This window comes from Macrotis lagotis, chromosome 8 (assembly GCF_037893015.1).
Source record: "Macrotis lagotis isolate mMagLag1 chromosome 8, bilby.v1.9.chrom.fasta, whole genome shotgun sequence".
Lineage (NCBI taxonomy): Eukaryota > Metazoa > Chordata > Mammalia > Peramelemorphia > Peramelidae > Macrotis > Macrotis lagotis.
The window spans coordinates 64,592,235-64,615,807 of NC_133665.1; the positions used below are offsets into that span (position 1 = coordinate 64,592,235).

The 23,573-nt window shown below is 39.6% G+C and overlaps 1 protein-coding gene across 1 annotated transcript in view; it reads right to left on the reverse strand.

Annotated features, from left to right (window-relative positions):
• The window catches only part of HS3ST4 (heparan sulfate-glucosamine 3-sulfotransferase 4), a 458,983-nt gene extending 436,362 nt beyond the window's left edge, over positions 1–22,621 (reverse strand). Inside the window, exon 1 of the mRNA XM_074197411.1 lies at positions 21,966–22,621. Coding sequence (XP_074053512.1) covers positions 21,966–22,621 — 656 coding nt within the window. The remainder of the gene's footprint in view (positions 1–21,965) is intronic.
• Between the last annotated feature and the right edge of the window lie 952 nt (positions 22,622–23,573).

Sequence of the window (23,573 nt, forward strand, 5' to 3'; positions counted from 1 at the left end):
ACCTATATGTATAATAATATTCATAGCAGCTATTTTTTGAAGTGGCAAAGAATTGGAAATTGAGCAGATGACCATGAATTGGGGAATGGCTGAACAAATTATGGTATATGAATATGATGTAGTACTATTGTTCTCTAAGAAATCATGAGCTGCCAGACTTCAGAAAATCCTGAAAAGTCTTGCTTTCCAAGCACAGATGCTGAGTGATATGAGCAAAACCAGGAGAACATTGTACAAATTAACAGTAACATTAAGAGATGATCAACTATGATGGTAGCAGTTCCTCTCAACAGTTCATTGATTAAGGAAAATCATGAGGGACCTGTTATGAAAAATGTCAACAACAACCAGAGAAAATAACTGGTGATTCTGACTGCAGATCAAAGCATGCTATGATCACTTTTTAAAATTTCTTTAATGCTTTTTCTTTCTTTCTCATGTTTTTTTCCTCCTTAGTTCTAATTCCTCTTTCACAACATGCCTAAAATGGAAACATTAAATACTATTGTACATGTGCAACCTGTATCAGATTGCTTGCTGCTATAGGAAGGAGAGAGGAAAGGGAGGGCGGTAGAAAAAAGTTTGCAAGAAGATGAATGTTGAAAACAATCTTTGCCTGTAATTAGAAAATAAAGAAATAAAAGAAATAATTTCTGTTAAATATATCTCTAAGCCAGAAATATGTAGATATTAGATTAATGACATGCAAATTGTTTCTAGCAGACTTCTGACTATAATATAGAGCATAGTATTAATTTTTGACATCTAAAAGATGCCCATCTTTCTGCCATGTGGGAAAAGGTATGTTTTATTATTGGTTCTTTGAAATCATCATTAATTATTCAGCTACTCAGAGTTTAACTTCCTTTCAGGTATCTTTGTAGCCTGTGAAAATACAGTTCTCTAAATTCTTGCTTCAGGCTGCATCAGTTTATAAAAATTTTCCCAAGTTTCTCTGATTTCATTCTTGCAATAATCATAATTGTACTACCTACCCACAGAGTTGTAATGAGAAAATGTTTGGCAAACCACAAAATGTCATAGAAATACAAGTTGCCATTAGTCAGTGGACTGAAGAACCAAACAGAAAATATGACAACATTGTATTCCATGTTAGGAGAAATATTACCATCTTCCTTTAGAGCAACAATTCTCAAGCATTTCTGTCTCAGGAACCCTTTAGACTAATAAAAATTATTGAAGATCCCCAAAGATTTTTATGTGTTATATATTAATATTTAAAGGATTGTAATATTATCATAAAAATTGTTTAACCTCACACATCCCCTGAAAGGGTCTCAAGGAATCTCAGGGATCATCAGACTACATTTTGAGAATCATTGGTATAGAGCGGGGTTATCCAACCTTTTAACTCTTCTGGGTCAAATCACCCAACAATAACCCCCTAAGGGCACATAAAGAATTCAATATTCATTCATAAATATAATGCAATCCACACTTCCAAATGAGTACCACAACAAATTCAACTTGGGCAGCAGAAATGGGCCTCTCCTTCTGCAGTGGAAGGCCAAAAGATCCACAGATTGGATATGCCTGCTTGAAAGGGTTAGGCTTCCCGAGGTAAACGGAATATATGAGTGAGAAGTCACTGCAAAGCAAGCAGATAAAAATCTGTTGGAGATACAGGTCAGGATTTCAAAAAGAAGAAAGGGCAGCAATGGAAATACAGATTTGGAAATATATTTGGAACACATATTTGGAGTCATGGGAATGAATGAACTTTCTCCAGGAAAGACTATAAAGAAGAAAAAGAAAAAAAAAAAAAGGACCAAGGAAAGATTTTGAGAAATACCCTTATTAAATGGTTGGAACAAGATGGAACATGAAGGGGAGAAAAATGATTGACAGAGAAAGAAGAGAATATTTGCTAAGGGAAAAAAGAAATAGGAAGGGGCAGTCAATCTTTTCAGTAGATGTATTCATCAAGGGTTTTTGAGAACTGAAAAAAAAAGTCACTGGATTTTGCAATTCCAAGGTCATTTATAATCAATTTCAGTTTAGGGGGAATCTTAGGGCAAGATTTTGGGAAAACTGAGGGTAGGGAGAAAGTATAACTACCACAATACTTACTGTCACCACCAATCCCTATATTTCATATATGCTAATAGTTTTAGCCTCTATATTCACGAAAATTTTATTAGAGCTGCTACTAAATTGCCTGGCTTGAAATTTACTTTTTTAAAGAAATTTTAGTATAATGGAATGAAGAAAGATGGAATAGTAGCTTGATGAGTTAGAAGATTATAAGAGGGGCATTTTTTAAGGGATTGGCAAGACATAATATACCTGTAGACAGATGGGAAGGAAGAGATTTTAAGTGCATTTTTTAAAAAGGAGATAACGACTAGAGAAAGCAGGAGGGGATAGAAGCAAGGGAACATAGGGAGAGACAAGCTTTAATAATTCCTCTTTGGGATGTATTCCTGAGACTCCAGAATTTCTCTACCATGCCACATGGTCTCCTCACCCCCAACTCTTCTGAGGCTCCTGCCAAGGATTGACTGAGTCCTCCCAGAATATCCACTTTAATGGAAGCACTGAGGCCAACCATGTCTTCATTCTTCTTTGACCTTCAATCCTTACTACCAAGCTCCTGCACAGGTACGTACGTACACACACACACACACACACACACACATACACACACACACACACACTTTATCCTATTAAAATTTCTCCTTGCAAACAAAGACTGTCTTTATTTCTGCATTTGTAGTCTCAGCACTTAGCATATTGCCTGACAGGTAGTCAAAACTTAATCAATGCTTATTGACTTGAATTGACTTAAGGAACAGCAGGTATAGCTCAACATTAATGACTAGAGAGAAAGAAGGCTGATGGGCTGAGAAAATTCACACTTTATGCTCTGAATCTCCTCCATAAAGCAGTAGACTGGGTATTTTGTTGTTAAATATAGTTGAGGCATCTAGGTGGCTCCATTAATAGAGTTCTGGGCCTGAAGGTCAAGAGGACCTGAGTTAAAATTTGGTCTCAGATATTTACTAGCTAGTGTGGCCTTACGCAAATCACTTAGTCTCTATTTGCCTCAATCCACTGGATCAAATAGCAAACTATTCCAGAATCCATGCCAAGAAAACTCCATGGATAAAATAGTTATGCTATGGTCACTGAACAAAAACACTGGGCATAGAGGTAAGGTTAATACCCAGAAGATAATATGAAGTAAAGTTGACAACAAAGAGAGAAGAAAAAGAATCATGAGACCTTGTAGTTATAGGTCATGGTAAAGAAGCAGAAATAGGAAGGAAAATGAGCCTATGTACTGGCTTTAAAAGATAAGAGGAAATGGTCCCTTTCATTTCTATTAAATTGTTTCTAGGATTTTACGGTTCCCCAAAGGCTAGCAATATTCCCTCATTTCAGGTTAAAGAACTGAGACCCACAAAAAAAGAGAAGTCTCTCAGATTCTACAGGTCTCTTTCTAACAAAATGTTTTACCTTGGTAATTGTTTAAGTTCCACTCAGCTATTCTTTTTGACCTTTTGCCAGCTGTTATACTAATGTAAAGCTAGAGTTTATGTTTTTATAAAATCTCATTCCTTCACAGAATATAACAAAATGAATGCCCGCTATTGCCCTCCTTCATCTGATTTCATGACTTCATTTTAATATCCTTATGCACTTAAATATATTCATATTTGTATGGTATTTCCTCTACTGGACAGACTGTCAAACTCAAGGAGGTCTTCTTTGCAACATCACTAGCACCTAACACTATTTTACTATGTATTCTACACATTTGGAATTTTTTTAAATCATTTCAGTCATGTCTGAATTTTCATACCCCATTTGGAATTTTCTTGTCAGAGATACTGGAGTAGTTGGCCATTTCCTTCTTCAGCCCATTTTTTAACTGACAAAACTGAGGCAAATTGGGTCAAGTAACTTTCCCAGGGTTTCACAGCTGGTGTCTAAGACCAAATCTGAACTCAGATCTTCCTGACTCCAGCTCTCCATTCGCTTGCACCACCTAACTGTCCCATTCTACACATATAAATATTTTTAAATTGATGACACATAACATTGAACCAAATATTCTTCTTTTATGGCTTTAATTCCTTTAGGCCTGGATCTTTTAAAGATACAAAAGGCTCAAAATCTGTTTCATTTCTAAATATTCAATAGAATTCAAATGTTTTTTTTCTTTGCCTCATAATGACTAAAAAATGGCAATTGTTACAAGGATTTTTTCCCCTTTCTTTCTTTTTAAAGACTATACAGCCTAGGGCAATTCTCATACATCAGTTCCTATGGGTTTGTAAGGGGCAGCTGAGTCACTATCTTTCTCTAAATGCCAACTCACAGCAGGACCCAGAAAATCAATACATCTTCCTTTAAGTTATCTGAAGTGCTGAGGATACAGTATATAGTCAAAAGGTCTTTAAACAACACTACGGCAGATACAAGTTACCAGCTGTATCACACATCATTAGAAGATGTGGATTTATCTTCCAAATAATTCTCATAGCTGTACAACTGGAAAGGAAAGTGCTTTGTAAAGTCAGAAGTGTTATATAAATGTGAGATATTATGACTGCTACTATTATGATTACTTTACAGAGCTGTTGATATTATATACAGATTCAGAAATGTTGTTCTCCTTATGTCTAGGTGGAAATGGGGGCAGTGGTATGAAGGATAACTCCTCTAACAGAGAGAGACTTTGTAGGCATGGCAATTTCATCCAAGCATATTAGAACTGGAAAGGACTTTAGAATGGAGAACATAAAATGTGAAAGCCAGAAGACAGTCCCTTATTTGACAAATGAAGAAACAGAAGTCAAAAGAAAGAAAAATGGTTCAAGGTCAACACAGCTAGTAAAGGTGAAATGGGAATTTAAACCCACATCTGCTCTGAATTCACTATTCTTGGGACTTTCTTTACTGGAAAGATAGGAAAAGAGATCGAGAAAGACTTTAACCTTTTGGTTTATTTCATGTACCCCTTCTCTGAATATTTTTAAATGGAGTTAAATACATAAAAGAAAATGATTTTATTGAAATACAATTATCAAAAAAATTTTAAAACATTAAAAATCCTTAGTCTAGTTTCACAGGGATCAACAGACTATAGCCCAAGGGTCAAATCCCACCCTAGTCTAATTTTTGCTATTACTAAGAATGGTTTTTGACATTCTTAAACACAGTTTAACAGCTCAGATTTGGCCCACAGGCCCTAATCTGCTGACCTATGATCTAGAGTTATATTGGCACTAACCAAACTTGACCAGGACAATTTAGCCACTCTAGGCGCAAATTATTTCCTAGCTTTACAGATGAACTGTCTTAGGCCCAGAGAGTTTAAGTGTCTTGCTCCTAGTCATACAGGTGATAAGTGGGAGAGCCAGGATAGAAACCTGGTCTCCTGACTACTATTCCAGGGCTTTTTCTGCTATATTGTGTAATGGAGTTATCACTGTGATGTTAGCAGCTGAAAATCATGATAGTCATAACTGTTCCATATGAGGGAACTCATCTCTGCCTAGAATGTTTAAAAGGACAAACATTCTTGTTATATTATAATTAAGAAAGTATAAACTAAGGCATTAAGTAGCACGATCCCTTTGGAACAACATTATTATGAAGGTCCCCTGTGGGGTAACCATAGCCAAGGAAAAAACTAATACAAAGGAGCTGCTTCTTTTCTACTGAAAAGATTTCAAACAGTTCCTAGAGGACTCTCAGAATACTCATAGAAAGACCCAGTGGTATGAACCTCACTCATTTCCTATCCAAAATATCCTGTTCTAACACTTCCTGAAGTGTATCCCCACCCTAACTCAAGAAGCTAGTTGCTAAACAGTTGCTAAGGAAAATCATCCCCCTAACTGTCCATTCCCCTTCCATCAGGTGGCACACACAAGAACTCTACCCCTGGCCTACACACCTGAAACACAGAGAGTTAGTCTCTCATTTCATGCTTGTAGGCAAATAGTTATTTAAAAGCTCCATCATTCTTTGAAATGTAAAGATTTCTGTGGCCTTCATGCACTCCAATTGTGATCACTAGGGAAAAAGTTGAAAAGAAGCCTTTGCTTCCCTCTGAATCCCCATGCCTTAAAAGAAGAATAGTCTTTGAACAATTAAAAGGCAGCAAAATTATTTATTTTTCTTTTATAAAGAAGAGAGTAGAGGGTGTTGAGTATTGTTTTCATAAAATAAAATTAGATAAAGCATACTAAAGAAAGAATTCAGCAGCAGTATTAGTATACAAGGAGGTTGGACTAAATGATTAACATTCTATGTTCTCAGGTCCCTTGAAGTTCAAAGACTATTTCCAGGGCTCACACTAGCTCTAACATTCTATGTTCTGAGGTATCTTCTAGTTCTGACATTCTGTGATTATGGCTCTAAGTGGCCTTCTGAATTTTTTGAATAGTAAGGACAGAAGTCCCTTGAAGGGACACTGATAACTGCAACAACAATTGGAGGACCACAATATCATCACTTCAGTGAAAAAAACAGTTACTCAACTATTAAATCAGAAAGGGCCTAGAAAGAGTTAAAGGGAGCAAATGATTCCTCTTCTCCCTCTATAAGAGGAATGGCCATTAATGGTGAATGTGATAAGGAATGAGTCATCAAGAGAAAGCCAGGTTTTGGTAAGTGCCAGAAAATAGAAACCATGTTAAAGAAAAGGTTGAGGATAAAAGGAATTTTGTAGGGATTCCAGAAGGCATAAGCACAGGATATATGGACTGGGCAGGAGTAAAATGCACCAAGATACGAGTTTGAGGAAATGCATTAGAGGAAAGGGATTTTGGGGCTAGGCAAATAGAGATGGTAGTTCTGAACCTTAAGATTTAAGGCAAGAAGAGGTAGAAATCTGCTAATCCTTATACAAGTGTTGTCCCAATAAGAGATACTTTTCCCCAAGATTCTAATTTGAATTCTGGAATGACAGTCTAGCCCATGTTATACAAAACCCACTTCACGTAGGGGCAAAACTCACTTTAGGTTGCTTTAATGGGGGATGGGGAAAGTCCACTTCAGGTGACTAGAATAGGAGAGGAGGGAAAAGCCCACTTCAGTCACAGAAGGGTCCTGCTGGAAGCTGAAGGAGTCCTCTAATGATTGCTTCTTTCAGGAAGAATTCCATTATCTTATTTGAGGATCCAATGAGATAATGGACATAAAAGTATTTTGAAAAGTGTTAAGTGCTACAAAAATGTATTGTCATCATCATCTGGAAGGGTATTGGAAACAAAACAGAAAACAGTATCAGACCTTCCTGCCATGTACCCAGAATACTGTGTGAATTTCTGTTTCCCACACCTCAAGAAAGATGGAACAGAATTGCATAACCAAATGAAGACAGGAGCTTCTTTACACAGATAGAGTAATTTTTAAAAAAAAATGAATCCCATCAGAATAAAGATATGAAAGATGAGAGAGTAGAGACTCTCAAGGACAGGATGGGCAGAATGAACACACAATTGGCAGTCACAATGACTGCATGAAGCAGAGCATCATGGACAGAAGACAAAGGGCAGCTCTAAGTATGGACCAGATAGATAAAGGAGGAAGAGTCAAAGGTTTATTTAGTGAGTTTAGAATAGGGGAGGGGAGAAGTATATCCAAGAACAGAAGACAAATTCAAAATCATGAATCTGAATCAGGAAGACAAGTCAGAATATACAGACCTGGTGAGGATGGGCAAACAGCAATTCAGAGAGGTTTGAAAACCAGGAAAAATAAAGCTATAGACTCATGAGACAGCTGGTGGCACAGTGGATGGAATGCTGGACTTGGACTCTGGAAGATCTGAGTTCAAATCAAAGCCTCAGATATTAGAGTGTGACCCTGAGCAAATCACTTAGCCTCCATTTGCTCAGTTTCCTCAACTTTAAAAATGAGTATAATAACACCACCTATCTTTACAAGGTTATTGTGAGGATCAAATGAGTTATTTATAAAAGTAGTACTATATATATATATATATATATGTGTGTGTGTGTGTGTATGTATATGTGTATATGTATATGTGTGTGTATATATATATATATATATATATATATATATATATATATGAAATAGGTGCTAAATAAATCTTTCATTCCCTTAGAATGAGAGCTGGTAGGGTGGCTAGGTGGCGCAGTGGATAAAGCACCGGCTTTGGAATCAGGAATACCTGGGTTCAAATATGGTCTCAGACACTTAATAATTACCTAGCTGTGTGGCCTTGGGCAAGCCACTTAACCCCATTTGACTTGCAAAAAAAAACCTAAAAAAAAAAAAAAGAATGAGAGCTGGCAAAGGACTTCAGGTGTCACATAATCCATTGTGTCCCAGAGTTGTGTAGTGACTTGCTCAGGGTCACATGGCATTTGAACACAAGTCATTTAACTCCAAATCCATCGCTTGATTTTGGCTGCATTACTCTGCTTCCAACATACTATGAACCACTGTAAGATCATGAGATTTGAAATAAAGAAGAAAAAGAACCTGATATCATTTTATTCAGCCCCCCTCATTTTATAAGAGGAAACCAAGACCCAAAGAGGAAAAGGAACCTGCCTAACATCACAGGGATAGTAATAGTTCCAGGTTTGTTTTCTGTTATTTCTGTTGCTCTATTCACTACACCACTCAACTGTTGTGAAAGTAGGAATCAATTCCAACACCTGGAATACTGAGCAGGTGCAAACAAGTCAGTGGGAACATTAAAAAGCAGGTTATATGTGGACAGGGGGAAACAATAGATTTTGTCATAGATATTGGGATTTTTTTTCACTAAATTATATGATACTATATTCTGGGATATTTCTTGAACCTTTAAAAAGACAAGTCTTAAAAGAAATAAAGTTGACAGAATATCAGGTACTGGTATTGATAGCCAACCTAGAATCAAGAAAACTTGGACTCCAGTCCAAGTTCTGACATACTGTTTGTGTGACTCTGGGCAAGTCATTTAACCTTTCAATGTCCCAGGTCACAGCCTAAGAGCATAAGTTACAGAGCAGTTAGTTATCTGCACTGATGGAAGAAGAAATGTGTTTCAGGTATGTGGGGAGCATTTGTATAAAAGTAGAGAGGAAGGGGATGAAATATAAGTTCAGAGAAGAATTGAGACTCCAGTTGGGCCAGATTGTACAAAGTATGAAGGGGAGTTAAATGGAATGTCTGAAAAGAGAAGAAGGAGAATGCATATAAAGACTTTAATGACAGGATATTTTATCCTTGAGGAAATAGGAAGTTGATATTGTCTAACCTGTGTCTTAAGAAGCTTGAGTGACATATAAGATTGTGAGACATATGTGACATCTGGGGGCAGCTAGGTGGCACAGTGGATAAAGCACTGGCCCTGGAGTCAGGAGTACCTGGGTTCAAATCCGGTCTCAGACACTTAATAATTACCTAGCTGTGTGGCCTTGGGCAAGCCACTTAACTCCATTTGCCTTGCAAAAAAAAACAACCTTAAAAAAAACATGTGACATCTGAGAGAAAGGAAAGCCTGAAAGTGGGAGGACCAAATAGGAGGCAATCATTCAGTAAAGAGCTGACAGGACCCTTAACTAGAGTGAAGAGAGTAAAAAAGGGTGGACATGCAAACTTCCATGCCAGGAGAGTCACTAAGACTTGGCAATTAATTGGATATGATGAGAGGCAGAAATAAAAAATGACTCCAAGGTTGTGAACGTTGGAATGACTGGAAGGATAATAGCTTTAGAGCTAGAAGGAACCTAAGAAATTAACTAGTCCAATTCCCTTGTTTTATAAATTAGAAAATAGAGATCTAGCTGGTAATGCCCTCAATAGAAATATGGATGTTTGGAGAATGAATTGGTTTGGAAGTGGAAATAGTGAATTCCATTTTGAATGAACAGAGTTGAGTTGATGATGAGACATCCAATTGGAATCAGTTGGCACATATTGGCACAGTGGTACCTAATTTCAGAATTGAGACTGGGGCTAGATAAATAGATTTGGAAGTCATCTGTTTAGAAATAATTCACATGAAAGGAAATGTACACTTAAATGATGAGGCTGATTCATACAATGCCTGAGAAAAGGAGGCATTAGATTGCCTAACAAATTGAGCCATTGTGCTTAACTTATTATTATGTGCCTGTGAAACCTGAACAGTATACCAGCACCATGCCAGGAAACTGAATCTCTTCCATTTGCCTTTTCTTAGGAAGATTCTAAAGATCATCGGACAATACCAGAAACTGAGGTCCTTTGTTGAGCTAAACTACCTAGATTCCAGCTCTTCTGCAAAAAAGCACATATTATTAGAATGCCAAAAATATGTTTGCCAAAAAGACTATTTTGATAAGTATTCAAAGCAAGTGCTTACATGGAAATCAGAAGAAGTGATACAAGAACATTCTCAAGGTCTTGCCGAAGAGCTCTGGAATAGACTGTGAGACATGGGAGACACTGGGAAAGAACTGCCCAGATGATGTGCCTATATCAAAGATATAAGAGGGAAGCAGAACTGCAGTAGCTCAAAAAGAAAAATGTGAGATGCACAAATTTAAGATATCTTCACTCCAATTGTTCACCTGGACTATTTGTGCTGAACCTATGGTAGAGCAATCCAAGTTTGCATTGATCTGACCACCAAAGTCAGATACACTCTGCCTTTACTCCAACTCAGTCATGTCACTTTGTTTCTCTTTGAGAGCAAAGGACATCAACCAGTCAATTAGATGAAAGGCATCATGGCATACTAAAAACAAAGAAGCAAGAAGTTCTAGTTCAAATCTTACCTTTGATGCATTCTAGCTTTGTCATTGAACCTCTCTGGTAGATCACTTTAAAATGTCTCAGTGTCCCTAAGCAACCTTCTTAACGTTGTAAGTTCAAAAACAGACGCTAATCTGACATGGTGGAGGAGGTTCCTTTTCAGAGACTCTTACACTGATAAAATCACAATTACAGTATATTCTCTCTCTCTCTCTCTCTCTCTCTCTCTCTCTCTCTCTCTCTCACACATTCACACACACACACACACATACATATACACACACACACAGACAAATAACTATATTTGTGTACACGTGTGAATACAAATATATATATATATATATATATATATGTCTGTATAAAATAAATAAAGTTTAAGAGTGTTATTCACATGCCACAAGAAAAGAAACATAGGATACCAAAGTAACTACAACTCTATAGAGGGAAAAAAAATGGGCAGCTTAAAATTTCAATCATGTTTCATTTTATAAACATCCTGGGAGTTTCTTGTTAAATTCCTTGTTAAGTAACTATTCTTAAGTCACCAGTTGCTAAATTTTTTTCCCCTATGCCTTTAGGATAATGCTCATTAAAGTGAAATTGATTTCGAGGGATTCAATACTGTGGGCAAATAAAGCATGGTGGTCTGTACTTACATGGAGCCAGTAATGAAGACCATGCCTATTTCTAAAACTCACTAATTGACATTTCTTCTAGGGAAGGAATGGAGCAGTTTGAGATGTTAAAGAGGAGTTCACAGTAGATGATCTTTTTTCCAGGAAAGTGAGAAGCAAGATCCTCTGCTATAATGGAGTGGGGAAGGAAGAGGCATAAGAAAAAATGGGAAGATTTAGAACAGCTATTGTGAAGACAGCATGAGTACATGGTAAAACAAAAGAAATGCAAAACAGAAGTAAGGGTTCAATTGACATTATATAGCATAAATTTGTAGTGGATCAAGTCAATGTAACTGTAACTTTCTCCAGTAGTGTTCAGCATAAACAAGAGTAAAAACAGAAAAAGAAATGATGGAGGAATACCCTAAGGGTTGAGGTTTGACAGGCATAAACAGAAATAAAGGAAAAGGGATTCAAGGGAGAGTGTTTGGATTGGTAAACTGATCAACCATTTCTACTTGACCAGAGAGTCAAGACAATGAAAGGAAGCCAGTGAAGACAAAATATTATTGATATAATAGGAAAAGAAGATAGTGGAAGATCTGAAAGTCATGATTGAATGAGGATTTTGGAGTGAGAAAGAGAAAGAGATACAAGAATAGGAGTTTCAGGGTAATCTCAAAAACTGAGATTATGGCGATATACCTGCAGCAATTCTTTTTTATGGTAGCAAAGAATTGGAAATTGAAGAGATGCCCATCAATTAGATAATGGTTAAACAAGTTCTGCTAAATGAATAGTGTTGGAATACCATTGTGCTATAAGAAATTACAAGCAAGATAGCTTTGGAAAAACCTGGAAGACTTATATGAACTGATTACAAAGTGAATTGAACAGAAGCAGACCATTGTACATAGTAGGTGCAATACTGCAACAATGAAAGATTTATTTACTCTTATCCATGAAAATTCCAAAGGACTTATGTTATCCATCACTAGCGAATTGATCAACACTGAATGCAGAATTTCTAAGCCTTTGAGGGAAACAGCAGTCCAGGATCTAGATATTTGAATTATTGTCACTCATAAAATCCATTTTAGATGTGACTCAGGAAAGTAAGTGCTTATATGAGTAAATGAGAGAGCACAAATAAGAAACTTGGGGAACTTGTAAGACAGAGAAAATATAGATTTGATTTTCCGTACTTTTTTTGAATAACATTTTATTTTTCCTAAAAACAAATTTTAACATTTTTTTTTAAATTTTGAGTTCCAAATTTTTTTCCTCCCTAAGACAGTAAGAAATTTGGTATAGGTTATACATGTGCAATCATGCAAAACATATTTCCACACTAGTCATGTTAATGAAAGAAAATAGACAAAAACCTATGAGGTTATGCACTTAAAAAAGAGTAAAAATAAATCCATGAATGAGAAATCAATAACAAGTTAGTAAAGACACAGTGAGAAATTATTTATTAAAGATCAGCATCTTGAAAAATAAATGAATTTTTATTCAAAATATACCTTAGTACCATTATTAGTGAATACTAGAATGGATGACTAGATGGTTGGATAGACAGATGGCTTGCTTTAAAGCATCATTTCTTATGTTCTTAAATTCATTTCAGAATCCCAATAAAGAAACATGGAATCATAGATGTCAGAGCTGGCAAAGAGGCAGAGCTTCAGATTGAACAAGAAACTTCCTACCTGTCCAATTAATGAATGAGGAAGCTAAAGTGAAGGAGAAAGGAAAAGACTTGTCCAAGTTCACATGACTTAACCTGAAATTTATTCTATCGAGTGATATAAAAAAATCCACAAAACAATTTTATTTATTCATTCAAGAAATATTTTTTGGTGAAATTAATCAATAAGTATTAAGTATTTACCATGGACCAGACATTATATTGGTTGTTAGGAGAAAAAAGTACAAAGAAATAAGTAACCCTCACTCAAATGGAGCTTACATATTCAAATGGTATAGGCAACAATATATAAATATGTACAGAATAGATATAAAGAGAAAAAAATACAATTATTCCTTCCATATTACAACTTTCCCTATTGAACTTTTGCTATATTGGAGGTCAGCAAAAGAAATTAATTGGGAAATTAAATGGGAATTTGGGCCAAGTTTTGTGGAAGTCTCAGACAAACACATGAAGGCTAATAGACAATACATAAAAAGTTTAGAAACTCAGGAATACATAAAATCTATTTCAGTATTTTTATGTCAGTATATTTTATCTTCCAATAGCACATTAATTCAGACTTCTTTTCTGATACAAAGGGAGAAGCAAAAATTTTTTTACAGATTTTCCAGATCACAGGCGCACTGAACCCATCTAATTCCGGTAATATGGAAGGGATATTTGTATGCAAAATACTTAAATCCAAAATAGTTTTGAAGGGGAGATGCTAGCAATTGGTTGGAAAAGGTAAGGTCTTATACAGAAACGTTTGCTAGAGACATGATGAGACTGAATGAAAAGGAAAATCTTTCTATACAAATGAGACAGACATGAAGACAAGACTTAGAGGATCATGTGTGAGAAACAGAGAAAAGACTAGTCTGACCAGTTAACAAAATTAAGGCAGGGAAGACAGAATGGGGTCTGGTCATTTAGGTTTTTAAAAACTAAATGGATTAGAGGCAATAGAAAGCTCTTGATATTGGTTGAGCAGAGAAGTCACATAGCTAGATGTGCGTTTAAGAAAAAACTTTCTCCTCAGTGTACCAATTAGAAGGTTGTAGACTAATCTAGGCCAGGGTTTGTCAGGGCCTGATTTAAGAGGATATCCTCTGTGAGTGGCAAGAAGGGTTCATTCCATATGTGAAAGTAGAAACTAGTTTTTGGCAACCAATTAGCTCTACAGGTCAAAGAAGTGAAGAATTGAGGTTAATTCTAACATTATAAACCTTCAAGAGTGGGGTGTAGGTGCTTAGGAAAGAGGAGAAGGTTTGGGAGGAAAGATAATGAATTCAATTTTGGATGTACTGAGCATGAGATGTCACCAGAACATCTCATTTGAAATAACTGTGCAATGTATTGTGATAACTGATGATAGTCTCTGCCTTCAAGACACTTATAATCAAGTAGTACAATAAAATATATTCAGAAAATTAAAATTAGAATATAAATATATAAATGAATATTCAGAACTATGAGATCAGATTTTAGCTAGAAGAATAGAAATGTTAATAGCATTTGAACTAGCCCTTGAATGATAGGTTATTAACAGTTGGAAATGAGATGGAGGTGGAAGGAAAGAAAAGTCATATTCTTTGAAGTAACAGCTATACAAGTTCTGATTTCTTGGTAACTATAATTTTGTATTGATATTCCCAAGATGCTTAGAGGATCTTGTTGTGCCACAGAAAACAAATAATTAAGTCAATCTCTGCCAAAGAAGTGATTGAATAAATCCAAAAGATATATTATCTATTAAAAATGAAATCTTGAAAACTTTCTAAAGTATACATTTTTTATTCATTGTTATTCATTTAAATTCTTTCTCCTACTTTTTTTAAATATAGAGTTGACTTCAGGAAAAAAAAATAACACTACCACTATGCTGTCTGGGTGATAAGAAAATATTGTTGAGTGCAACCAGATCACAAGATATAGAATTTTATGTACTTCCATGAACAATCTTACGGTCTCAAAAATGAGTCCATTTCAGTAGAAAAACTAGAAGATAAACATGTCTTTGGAATTCCAGAAGCATCTGAGCCAGACTAGTAATGCCTCTGATGATCAAGAAAATGCAAGAGATTGAGCCTAAACCTCCCCACGGCTCTCCTAAAACAATCCATCTGTTTGGATTTACCTGGAGAACCCTAAATCTTTCCCAAGACCTGTTAATGTTACAAGAGAGCAAATTCTGAAATTCAGTCCTGGTTTTTCTCTAGAGAGCTATTTTAAAACTGCTTCAGGTTTTGAAATCACCCATTCAAACATATTCTTGAAATACAGGACTGTCTTAAAATAAGAAACATATTGTAACTTTCTCTTCAATGGCTTTTAGTGCTGATATAACTATTTTAAAAACCTATACTTCTTATACTGGAGGCTATCACAGAACTATAGTATTTGTGAGATCTTATTATGTTATTTGGGTCCACAATCCTACGTTAAAGAAGCCAGTGACTTGTCCAAGGTCATTTAATTTAGTTGCAGGCAGAGCTGAGATAGAACTCAAGTCCTCTGACATCCAGTCCAGTACATCCCAAGATAATATTTTGTAGAATGAGTTATTTTAATGCTGTTAACAATTACTACTTGTGATTAATGAGATCAGAGAGAAATTTTTCATTTGCATGACTTCAAATGAAAAATGGTTCCTCTTTGTTTTTCTGCCATGTTGTTCCTGATGACATCAAGGATTTTTTGGTTGCAAAACTAACCGGGGAATGTCTCCTCCTTCTGCTGCTGCTATTTGTAAAATAGCCACATAAATGTAAGAAAGCATATTAGAGCAGTGAAATAAAAATAACATACATAAACCACAACTCTGGCAAGGGGAGAGATGTCACTGTACCTGCCACTTTCTGCAATGATTTTAAAGTGTTTAAACAGAGCTCTGTTCTCAGTCTGTACTGTTCAGCATGGTAAAACAGTGACTTTGAATGTTTATCGGATGTGTGGATGATAAAGTGCTAGAATGGCTAGTCAATGCATTAGATAGAATTGGGGTCCAAAAAAGGAACTAAACAGTTTGAAATGAGTTACTTCTAATAAGAAGAAATTCATAAGATGATAGACTGGAGCAAGAAAGACCTCACAGGCCATTGAGCCCCTCACTTGACTGCTATCTTAGGCTACATTTTCAGCATGATATTTGACAAGTTGTCTCTGATCAGATTCATATGGAATATTTACATACAGTTCTGATTCCACATTTCATAAAGCACACCAATCACGTGGATCCCATATAGAGCTCTTCATTCTAACACCACTGCCAAACCACATCTCTTCCATCCTGTACTTGTGAAGTGGTAACCCATATATGAACTTTTCTATTCAACCTTACTGAGAGATAGCACAGTATAGTGAATAGGGAACTGGACTTGGAATCAGGAAGTCCTGGATTCATTTTTTGCCAGACATTTACAAGCTATGGGATCCTGGACAAGTCACTTAACTTCTCTATGCTTTGGTTTCCTTACCTATAAAATGAAGGGGTTGGGACTAGAAGATCTCTAATGTCTATATTCTATGATTCTAAGACCATAAAATCTAGAGTTAGATAGGGTCACAAAAATTATCTAGCACCCAACTCTTTCATTTTAGAGATAAAAAAGTAAGACCTATAATCCTAAAAATTTTAGGAGAATTCCTGTCTGCCAGGGATGGACCTTAAGAATCTTCTAATCTAACCTTTTAAATCTATATGTAAGCACTTTGGAATTGGGGTTACATAGAAAATATGTATATATATATATATATATATATATGTATATATGTATATATATGTATATACATGTACATATGATTGCTCAAGCCTAATAGGAGAGTTAGGTTGGTCAATTGGCATTCCCATATTTTTTATATCATATCATACTGTCTATGCACATAGAATGGGGGACCTCTGGTGGCCATATCCTTGAGACATGGAGGCAACGTAGGAGAATCCTAATCTTTCTACCACACCACCTAAGACATAAAGAGTCCACAAACTGCCACATTCCTGGCTTTGCACTTGGAGATCTTGTGTAGAAAGTTCTATGACCGCCTTTATTTCTCAAAAACAATGATTCTTCTTAGGGGTGATAAGAACAGAGGATAAGTGATAAGTATAAGTACTAAGAATTCCTGAGAGAATCCCATTAAGCCACTGCTGTAAGATCAGAAGAATAAAAAAACACACATCCCTATAGGGTTTTAATACTTTCAAAGAACTTTTTTCATAATGCTATGATCCAAAGAATGTAAGTATCATTGTTCCCATTTTACGGTTGAGAAGACTGAGGCCCAGAGAGGTCAATAATAACCCATAATTCTGAAGCACTTTAATATTTCCCCCAAATGCAAGTAATATTGTCCCATTATAGAAATAAGGGAACTGAGGCCCAGAGAGGCAAGATGACTTGCCCCCCCCACCCAAGCCAGTAATATCATAGATAGGACTCAAATCTGGGATTTCTGACTCCCAATAAACATTCTAGTTAGTCAGTGACAACATCAGTGACCAAAACCTCTAAAATTCCATGATTATAATATAATACAATTGATTTGGATGATTTTGAAGTCAGTCTTCTCATTCAGTTGGATTTAGGTGTGAGCTACTGACAGAGAAAATGAATTCAAGTGACTCATTGGTTTGTCAAGCCCTAGAACTGAAAGGGTTGTTATGGTCTAACCCCTATCAAAACTATCTATAATCATTTCCTATTATTTAGTAACTGAGTGGAAGCCAAAGAAAAGTAGAGACATAGCAATTAGGGCTTACATTGGGAAAAGGGAAAACAGGCTAGCCTTGTTCATAACAGATACTCCACTCCTTCCTAGTTCATTTTTACCCCCATCTGTTGCCAGAACCAAAAAGAAAGTTCATATTCCAACTTCTAGAAGCCAGAAGCAACAGGTATGTGTTGAAAGATTTAGGCATTTCATATGCTTTATTTTTTTTTAGTACATCTTTAGTACTCTTTATAAAAAGTCCTTGGACTATGTCAGTTTGACAAAAATTATTACATGGGATCAAAATTCTGGTATTCCAAGGCAAATTTATTCAAATTCGTGGCCACTATAGCAAATGGCCCCCCAAAAACAGTCTGTGCTGTACAGCAATTGAGAAATATTTAACAAAATTAATAAAATATGAATATAACATAGATAATATTAATTTGTGGTTTTCCAAGTCACTATGTGACCTGCAGAGAACCATTTCTATTTGAGTTTGACACCAGTGCTGCAAGGGACCTCCAAGGATTTCCAGTCCAATTCCCTCATTTGATAGAGGAGGACACTGAAATTCAGGAAGATGACTTGCCTAAGATCACAGAGATAGTATCAGAGGTTGTTTTTGACCTCAGGGTACTTCTCTATGATTCTAAAATTGTTACATAATTCAGTAGTCTACCATCCCCTCATACAGTGCCAAAAAAAAAAAAAAAAAAACAGAAGATGATGGGAAAAAACCATTGGTTACAATATCAAGAGATCTGAATTTCAATTACAGTTCTGCCTTCAACTAACAGTGACCTTTAGAAAGATACTTGCCCTCAGCATGTTTCCATTTTCTCTTCTATAAAATGAAAGGATTAAACTAAAAATGTCACTTTCCATTCCAGCATTATACAGCACAGTTCTAAGGTCCTTCCCTTTCAGCTCCATAATTTTCAAAAAAAATGCATGAAATTAACAACATAATAGAAAACAATAGGAGTGAGTGATCCTGAGAATAAAAATAGTAGGGTTGTTCAGCTGGGTATGAAGAAAAAATACCCAGCTCCACAGAGATCAACCATTAATGTGTCTCTGCTTTCCTTTTCTGAAATACAAAAACAAGAAACACTCCACAGAATTAACAGGTGATAGAAGCAAAACATAAAAACAGAGAGGGGGGGCGGGGGAAATCAACCTATAATTAGGTGTCTCTCTAATTAGGTAAATGGTGCTGTAAGATTCCAAAAAGGATAAGAGGAGCAAGCAAAGAAACCATTACATTTACTATAAATACCACAACCTAATAGATTAGTGAACCAGACTGGAAACCATAAGCCACAATTTCTATTCCTGGTTTCCCTGCAGACTTCTTTTTCTCTCTGGGCCTCAGTTTCTTTGGCTGCCAAGATGAGAATGATGTCCCTCTTTTCCCTGTCCTATTATCATCCACTACACAGAAATGGAGAAAGAATGGGTGGTAGGAGTTAATGGAAGATTCACTATCAGATTCTGTATAGAGATGCCAGGTTTGGGAATGTCTCTCTGAAAAGCCTTAACACAATCAACTCCCATGCCAAAAAGCTCCAATTAAATGGGGAAAGGAAAGACTCTTCAGAGAAATTTCGGAATCAAAATGGGCTAACAAAAAGAAAGGCATAGAGCACAAATGAAGTGCACCTTCTTCATAGTGGGTAGGCATATTAGGAAGTTAACAGTAGTGAATAAACCCATATTAGGCATAAAGGAGTCTCAGTTCCAGAGCTATCAGTCACCAACCAGTATTCATCATCCATCATCCATCCAGGTTTATGTGTAAGACATCCAACTAGGTACCAAGAATACAGCCTGGTCAATAGAGATTCACAGAGGCCTTGCTCTTTTGGTGAAACATGACTGCTGCCCCCACAATACCAAGGAAAAGGAGCTAAGTATAAGAACAATTCCAAAGAACCCTAAGAGTATTCTGGTACCAGAGACCTTACATAGAGCTTCCATTATTGAAAACCAGAAGTAATAATTCACCTTTTTCTCATGGTCTGGGCATAGAAAAAAGTAGAAAGACTATAAAGACCCTGTCATATATAGCACAACCCATCTTGAGCTCCAAACGGGATTACAAGTCTTTCTTCACATTTCTAAACTTAACTCTCAGACTGGTACATTCTCTGCAGCAACTTTAAGCAGACATAACAAAACACTCCTTCCCCTTTTCTGATTTCCTGGCCCCTGTAAATAGAAAGATTTGGTCTTTTTTTAGTCTTTCCTCTAATTGGTCATTTGCCACTAGGCTAACATTTCCCTAGTGTGAGCATAAAACACTCCCTAGACGAGAACCTGTCTACAACTTCCAAAATACCAAAGATCCCCATCCAAAGATGCTTTGTTTTAAACTGAAGCTGGGGGGAGTAAGAGAGAAAAAAAGAAAAGAAAAAAAGGCAACTATCCTCCAAACAGCAGAAGAATGAAACAATGTCAAGAAGAAACCAGTCATCTCCAAAACCAACTGATAGTTCATTCAAACATCCCTGACTTCCAGGGGTCAGCTAATGTGGCAGTTACTTCTTTTGGCTGATGTTCGGCTAATCATCTTAACGCCTTCTTAATGACCATCATATTCTAGAAGCCACTGTTTCTGAATGTAATATTGTCCCCCCCCCAAGTTAAATTAGAGGTTTGCTGTTTTATGTTTTGATAGGAAGGGGATGTTTGAAGCTTCCTAAAATATTCCAATTAGTTCTCTCTGTTGAAACTGACAAGGCATTAACAAGACACATTTGCTGGTTCAGTGTTAATGTACCAGAATGTTTGCATATCAATGCACCCTCACAAGTTTTTGAAACGTGCAGTATATTTTCAAAAGTGGAATAAATTGATCACAATTCAGACACATTTATCATATTTTTTTCTGAAGTTTGGTTGTATCTTTAAAAAAAAAATTTGCACACTCCATAATTTAAGCTGGGATAAGTACCTGGGACAGGTGCCTATTAAAACACCAAAGTCACCTGTCAAGAAATAAATGCTTCTTATTCACTTATTGCTTCTTTAAAAAGATACCATCCCTTTAGCTGACAAGCCTGTATTTGCATTTTGACAATTGTAATTAATTATAGAAATGTAACAGAATTTGAGCCAGCCATTCAGATCTCCGGTTTACAAGGGTGAAAAGAGAGGAACAAAGAAAAAGGATATTTTTCTTTTTGCTTTCTATAATAGAAGATGTTCTTTTGAATGGTATCCGCAATAATAAAGAAGGGATTATTAATTTATTTTATCTGAATTTAACTTTCTCATCTTCTCTTATCTATCTCTATCATTGGCTGATCCCAGCAGAAAGTAATTTCTATTGAGTCTCATATAACACACAGGCTTCCATCTGTTGGAAAGGAGCCCATGAAAGGGCACAGGTGCACAAAATAAAAGCTCATGGGTAAGCATACTGCCATTCAGAAATTGGTTGCACCTAACACAAAACCAATATAGCGTTTATTTTACACAAGAGGAAAAAAGGGAATGGCCCTGGGGGGTTGAAACACCTTGGATCTTTAACAGCAGAAAGCTGGAACTGTACAGTATTCTCAGGGACAGCTTTTCTTTTCCGATCGACCTAAAACCCCTGAGTTGTGCCTTCCTTTAACTCAGGTGCCTGTGTGTCTGGAGAAATTTTCGAAAGATCCCAGTGAATCTGGAAGCCTTTCTGCTTTTCCAGCCTTTTAAAGCTCTGTTCCACAATAAGGCTTTGTCATTAAACCCTGAAAAGGGAAAGGGAAGGGAAAAGCCAAGGGCAAAGGGGGGGGGGGGGCTTGTTTCGGAGACACCCGCCGTCCACAGAGACGCTGGGAATAGGACAGGGGACCCTGGATCCGGAGGCAATTCTGTCCCAACGCCAAGCAAGCTTGGCGAGCACAGCCCGACCTGTTCGCAGCCCCGACCCTGGGAGAGCGAATGCCAACAGGCGAGCGGAGCAGCAACATTAAGCTGCCCCTGGGCTCTCCGGAGGTGCGAGTCCTCCCTGCCCTCTCCCTTAGGGCAAAGCCAGCGGGGTGGAAGCCGCTCCTCTCGACAGAGGTGAAGGAAGCCCCTTTCTCGGGCTCCTGGAAAGCGGACGAGTCCCCAAGCTGGGTTGAGACAGAGAAGGGGCCGTTTCCTCTGCCTACAGGCTCCCCATCAGCTCGCCCGGGCTCCCCCTGCCCTTGCCAGCCCCCCCCTACCCCTACCTGTACCACTCCAGCCCTTTCTCGTAGTTCCTGTCGAAGAAGTGCGGCTCCACGCCCACCGCCCGCACGTCTGGGTGCACTCGGATCGCCTCCAGCAGAGCCCGGGTCCCTCCTTTCTTCACCCCGATGATCAGCGCCTGCGGCAGCTTCTTCTCCCCGTAGTCCGGGGTGGCGGTGCCCGGGCCAGGGCCCCCCTTGTCCCCTCCGCCCCCAGCGGTGCTATTGCCGCCCCTCCGGCCGGTCAGCTCCTCGTCCGTGGTGCTGGACTCGTGGGGCTCCCTCTCGAAGAGCCCGCTCTGCGCCGCGATCATCTCGGCGGGGGCCAAGGGGGCCCGAGTCCAGGGGTCCCGGCCGGCCGCCCCCTCCGCGGGGGCCGGGGGCGGCGGCGGCGGGCGCGAGGGGCCGAGCCGGGCTCGGGCAGGCAGGAGGGAGGGCAGCGGCGGCGGGCCGGGAGGGGGGCGGCCCGAGGGCTCCGCGGCGCCGGGCGGCTCCTGCAGCGCCAGCGGGAACTGCAGGGAAGTGTAGCAGCTCATGAGGCTGTAGCACAGGTAGGTGACGGACAGCGACAGGGTGCACATGAAGAGCAGCTTGCGCGCCGGGGGCCCCTTAGAGGCGGCGGCGGGCGGCGGCGGCGGCGGCGCGGGCCGCTGGGCCATCGCGGGGCCCCGCTCGCGGCGGCGGCGGCGGCGGCGGCAACGGCGGCGGCAGCCCCCGGCGCTGCCCGGACATGGTTTCAGCCGCCGCCCCCGCCGCCGCCGCCGCCGCCGCGCCGCCCGGGCTGCATGGAGAGACGCCGCTGCGCCCCCGGCCCCGGCCGCGCCCCCGGCCGCCGCCGCTGTCCCGCTGCGCTGGGAGGGAGCCCCGCCGCATGGCCCCCCCCGGCGCGGCCCCCGGGCGCCCCCGCCGCCCCCCCTCAGCCTCTGGGAAGGGGACTGAGGGGGGCGCGCGAAACTCCCCGCGCCGCCGGCCGCACCTGCCCCGCGCCTCTGCCCTGCTCTCCTCCTCCTCCTCAGCCGCCGCCGCCGCCGCCTCGCGCCGCCGCGGCCCCGAGTTCCTTCCCCGCTGCTAACTTTCTGCCGGCAGAGGCGCGGGCAGGGGCGGGGAGGGGGCAGGGCGCGCGCCCGCCCGCCGCTGGGAGGCTGGGGGGGGGGGGCGGGTCGCGCGCACCCCCGGGAAGGAGGGGAGGAGAGCGGAGAGCGCGCCGGGAGCCACGCGCCGGGAGGGGAGGGGGCGTGCCCCGCGCGCCCTCACCTGGGGGGGGGGCCCTGCTCCCCACCCCGCACCTCGCCAGAGCCCCGGGCACCCTGTCCTGCCTCGCTCCCCCGCGGGGTTCCCGGGAGACCGCCAGGGGGCTCCCCCCATTCCTCCCGAGCCGCACCCCTAAGGGATTTCTCTCCATGCCGGAGATCGGGGTTTCCTAGCCAGCGCACACCCCCCCCCCCGCCCCGCTTCCCGCTCTCTTCTTGGTGCCTGTTCCCAAACTAGCCTTCCCTCGCACTCCTCTCCTCACCCGCCCAGCCGTGGAGGATGCAGACTCGCCTCTGCCCTTCCCGGCAGGCGGCCCCGGCCCGGGGCTGGGCTCTGGTGCTGGGCCGGGCACTCCCGAGG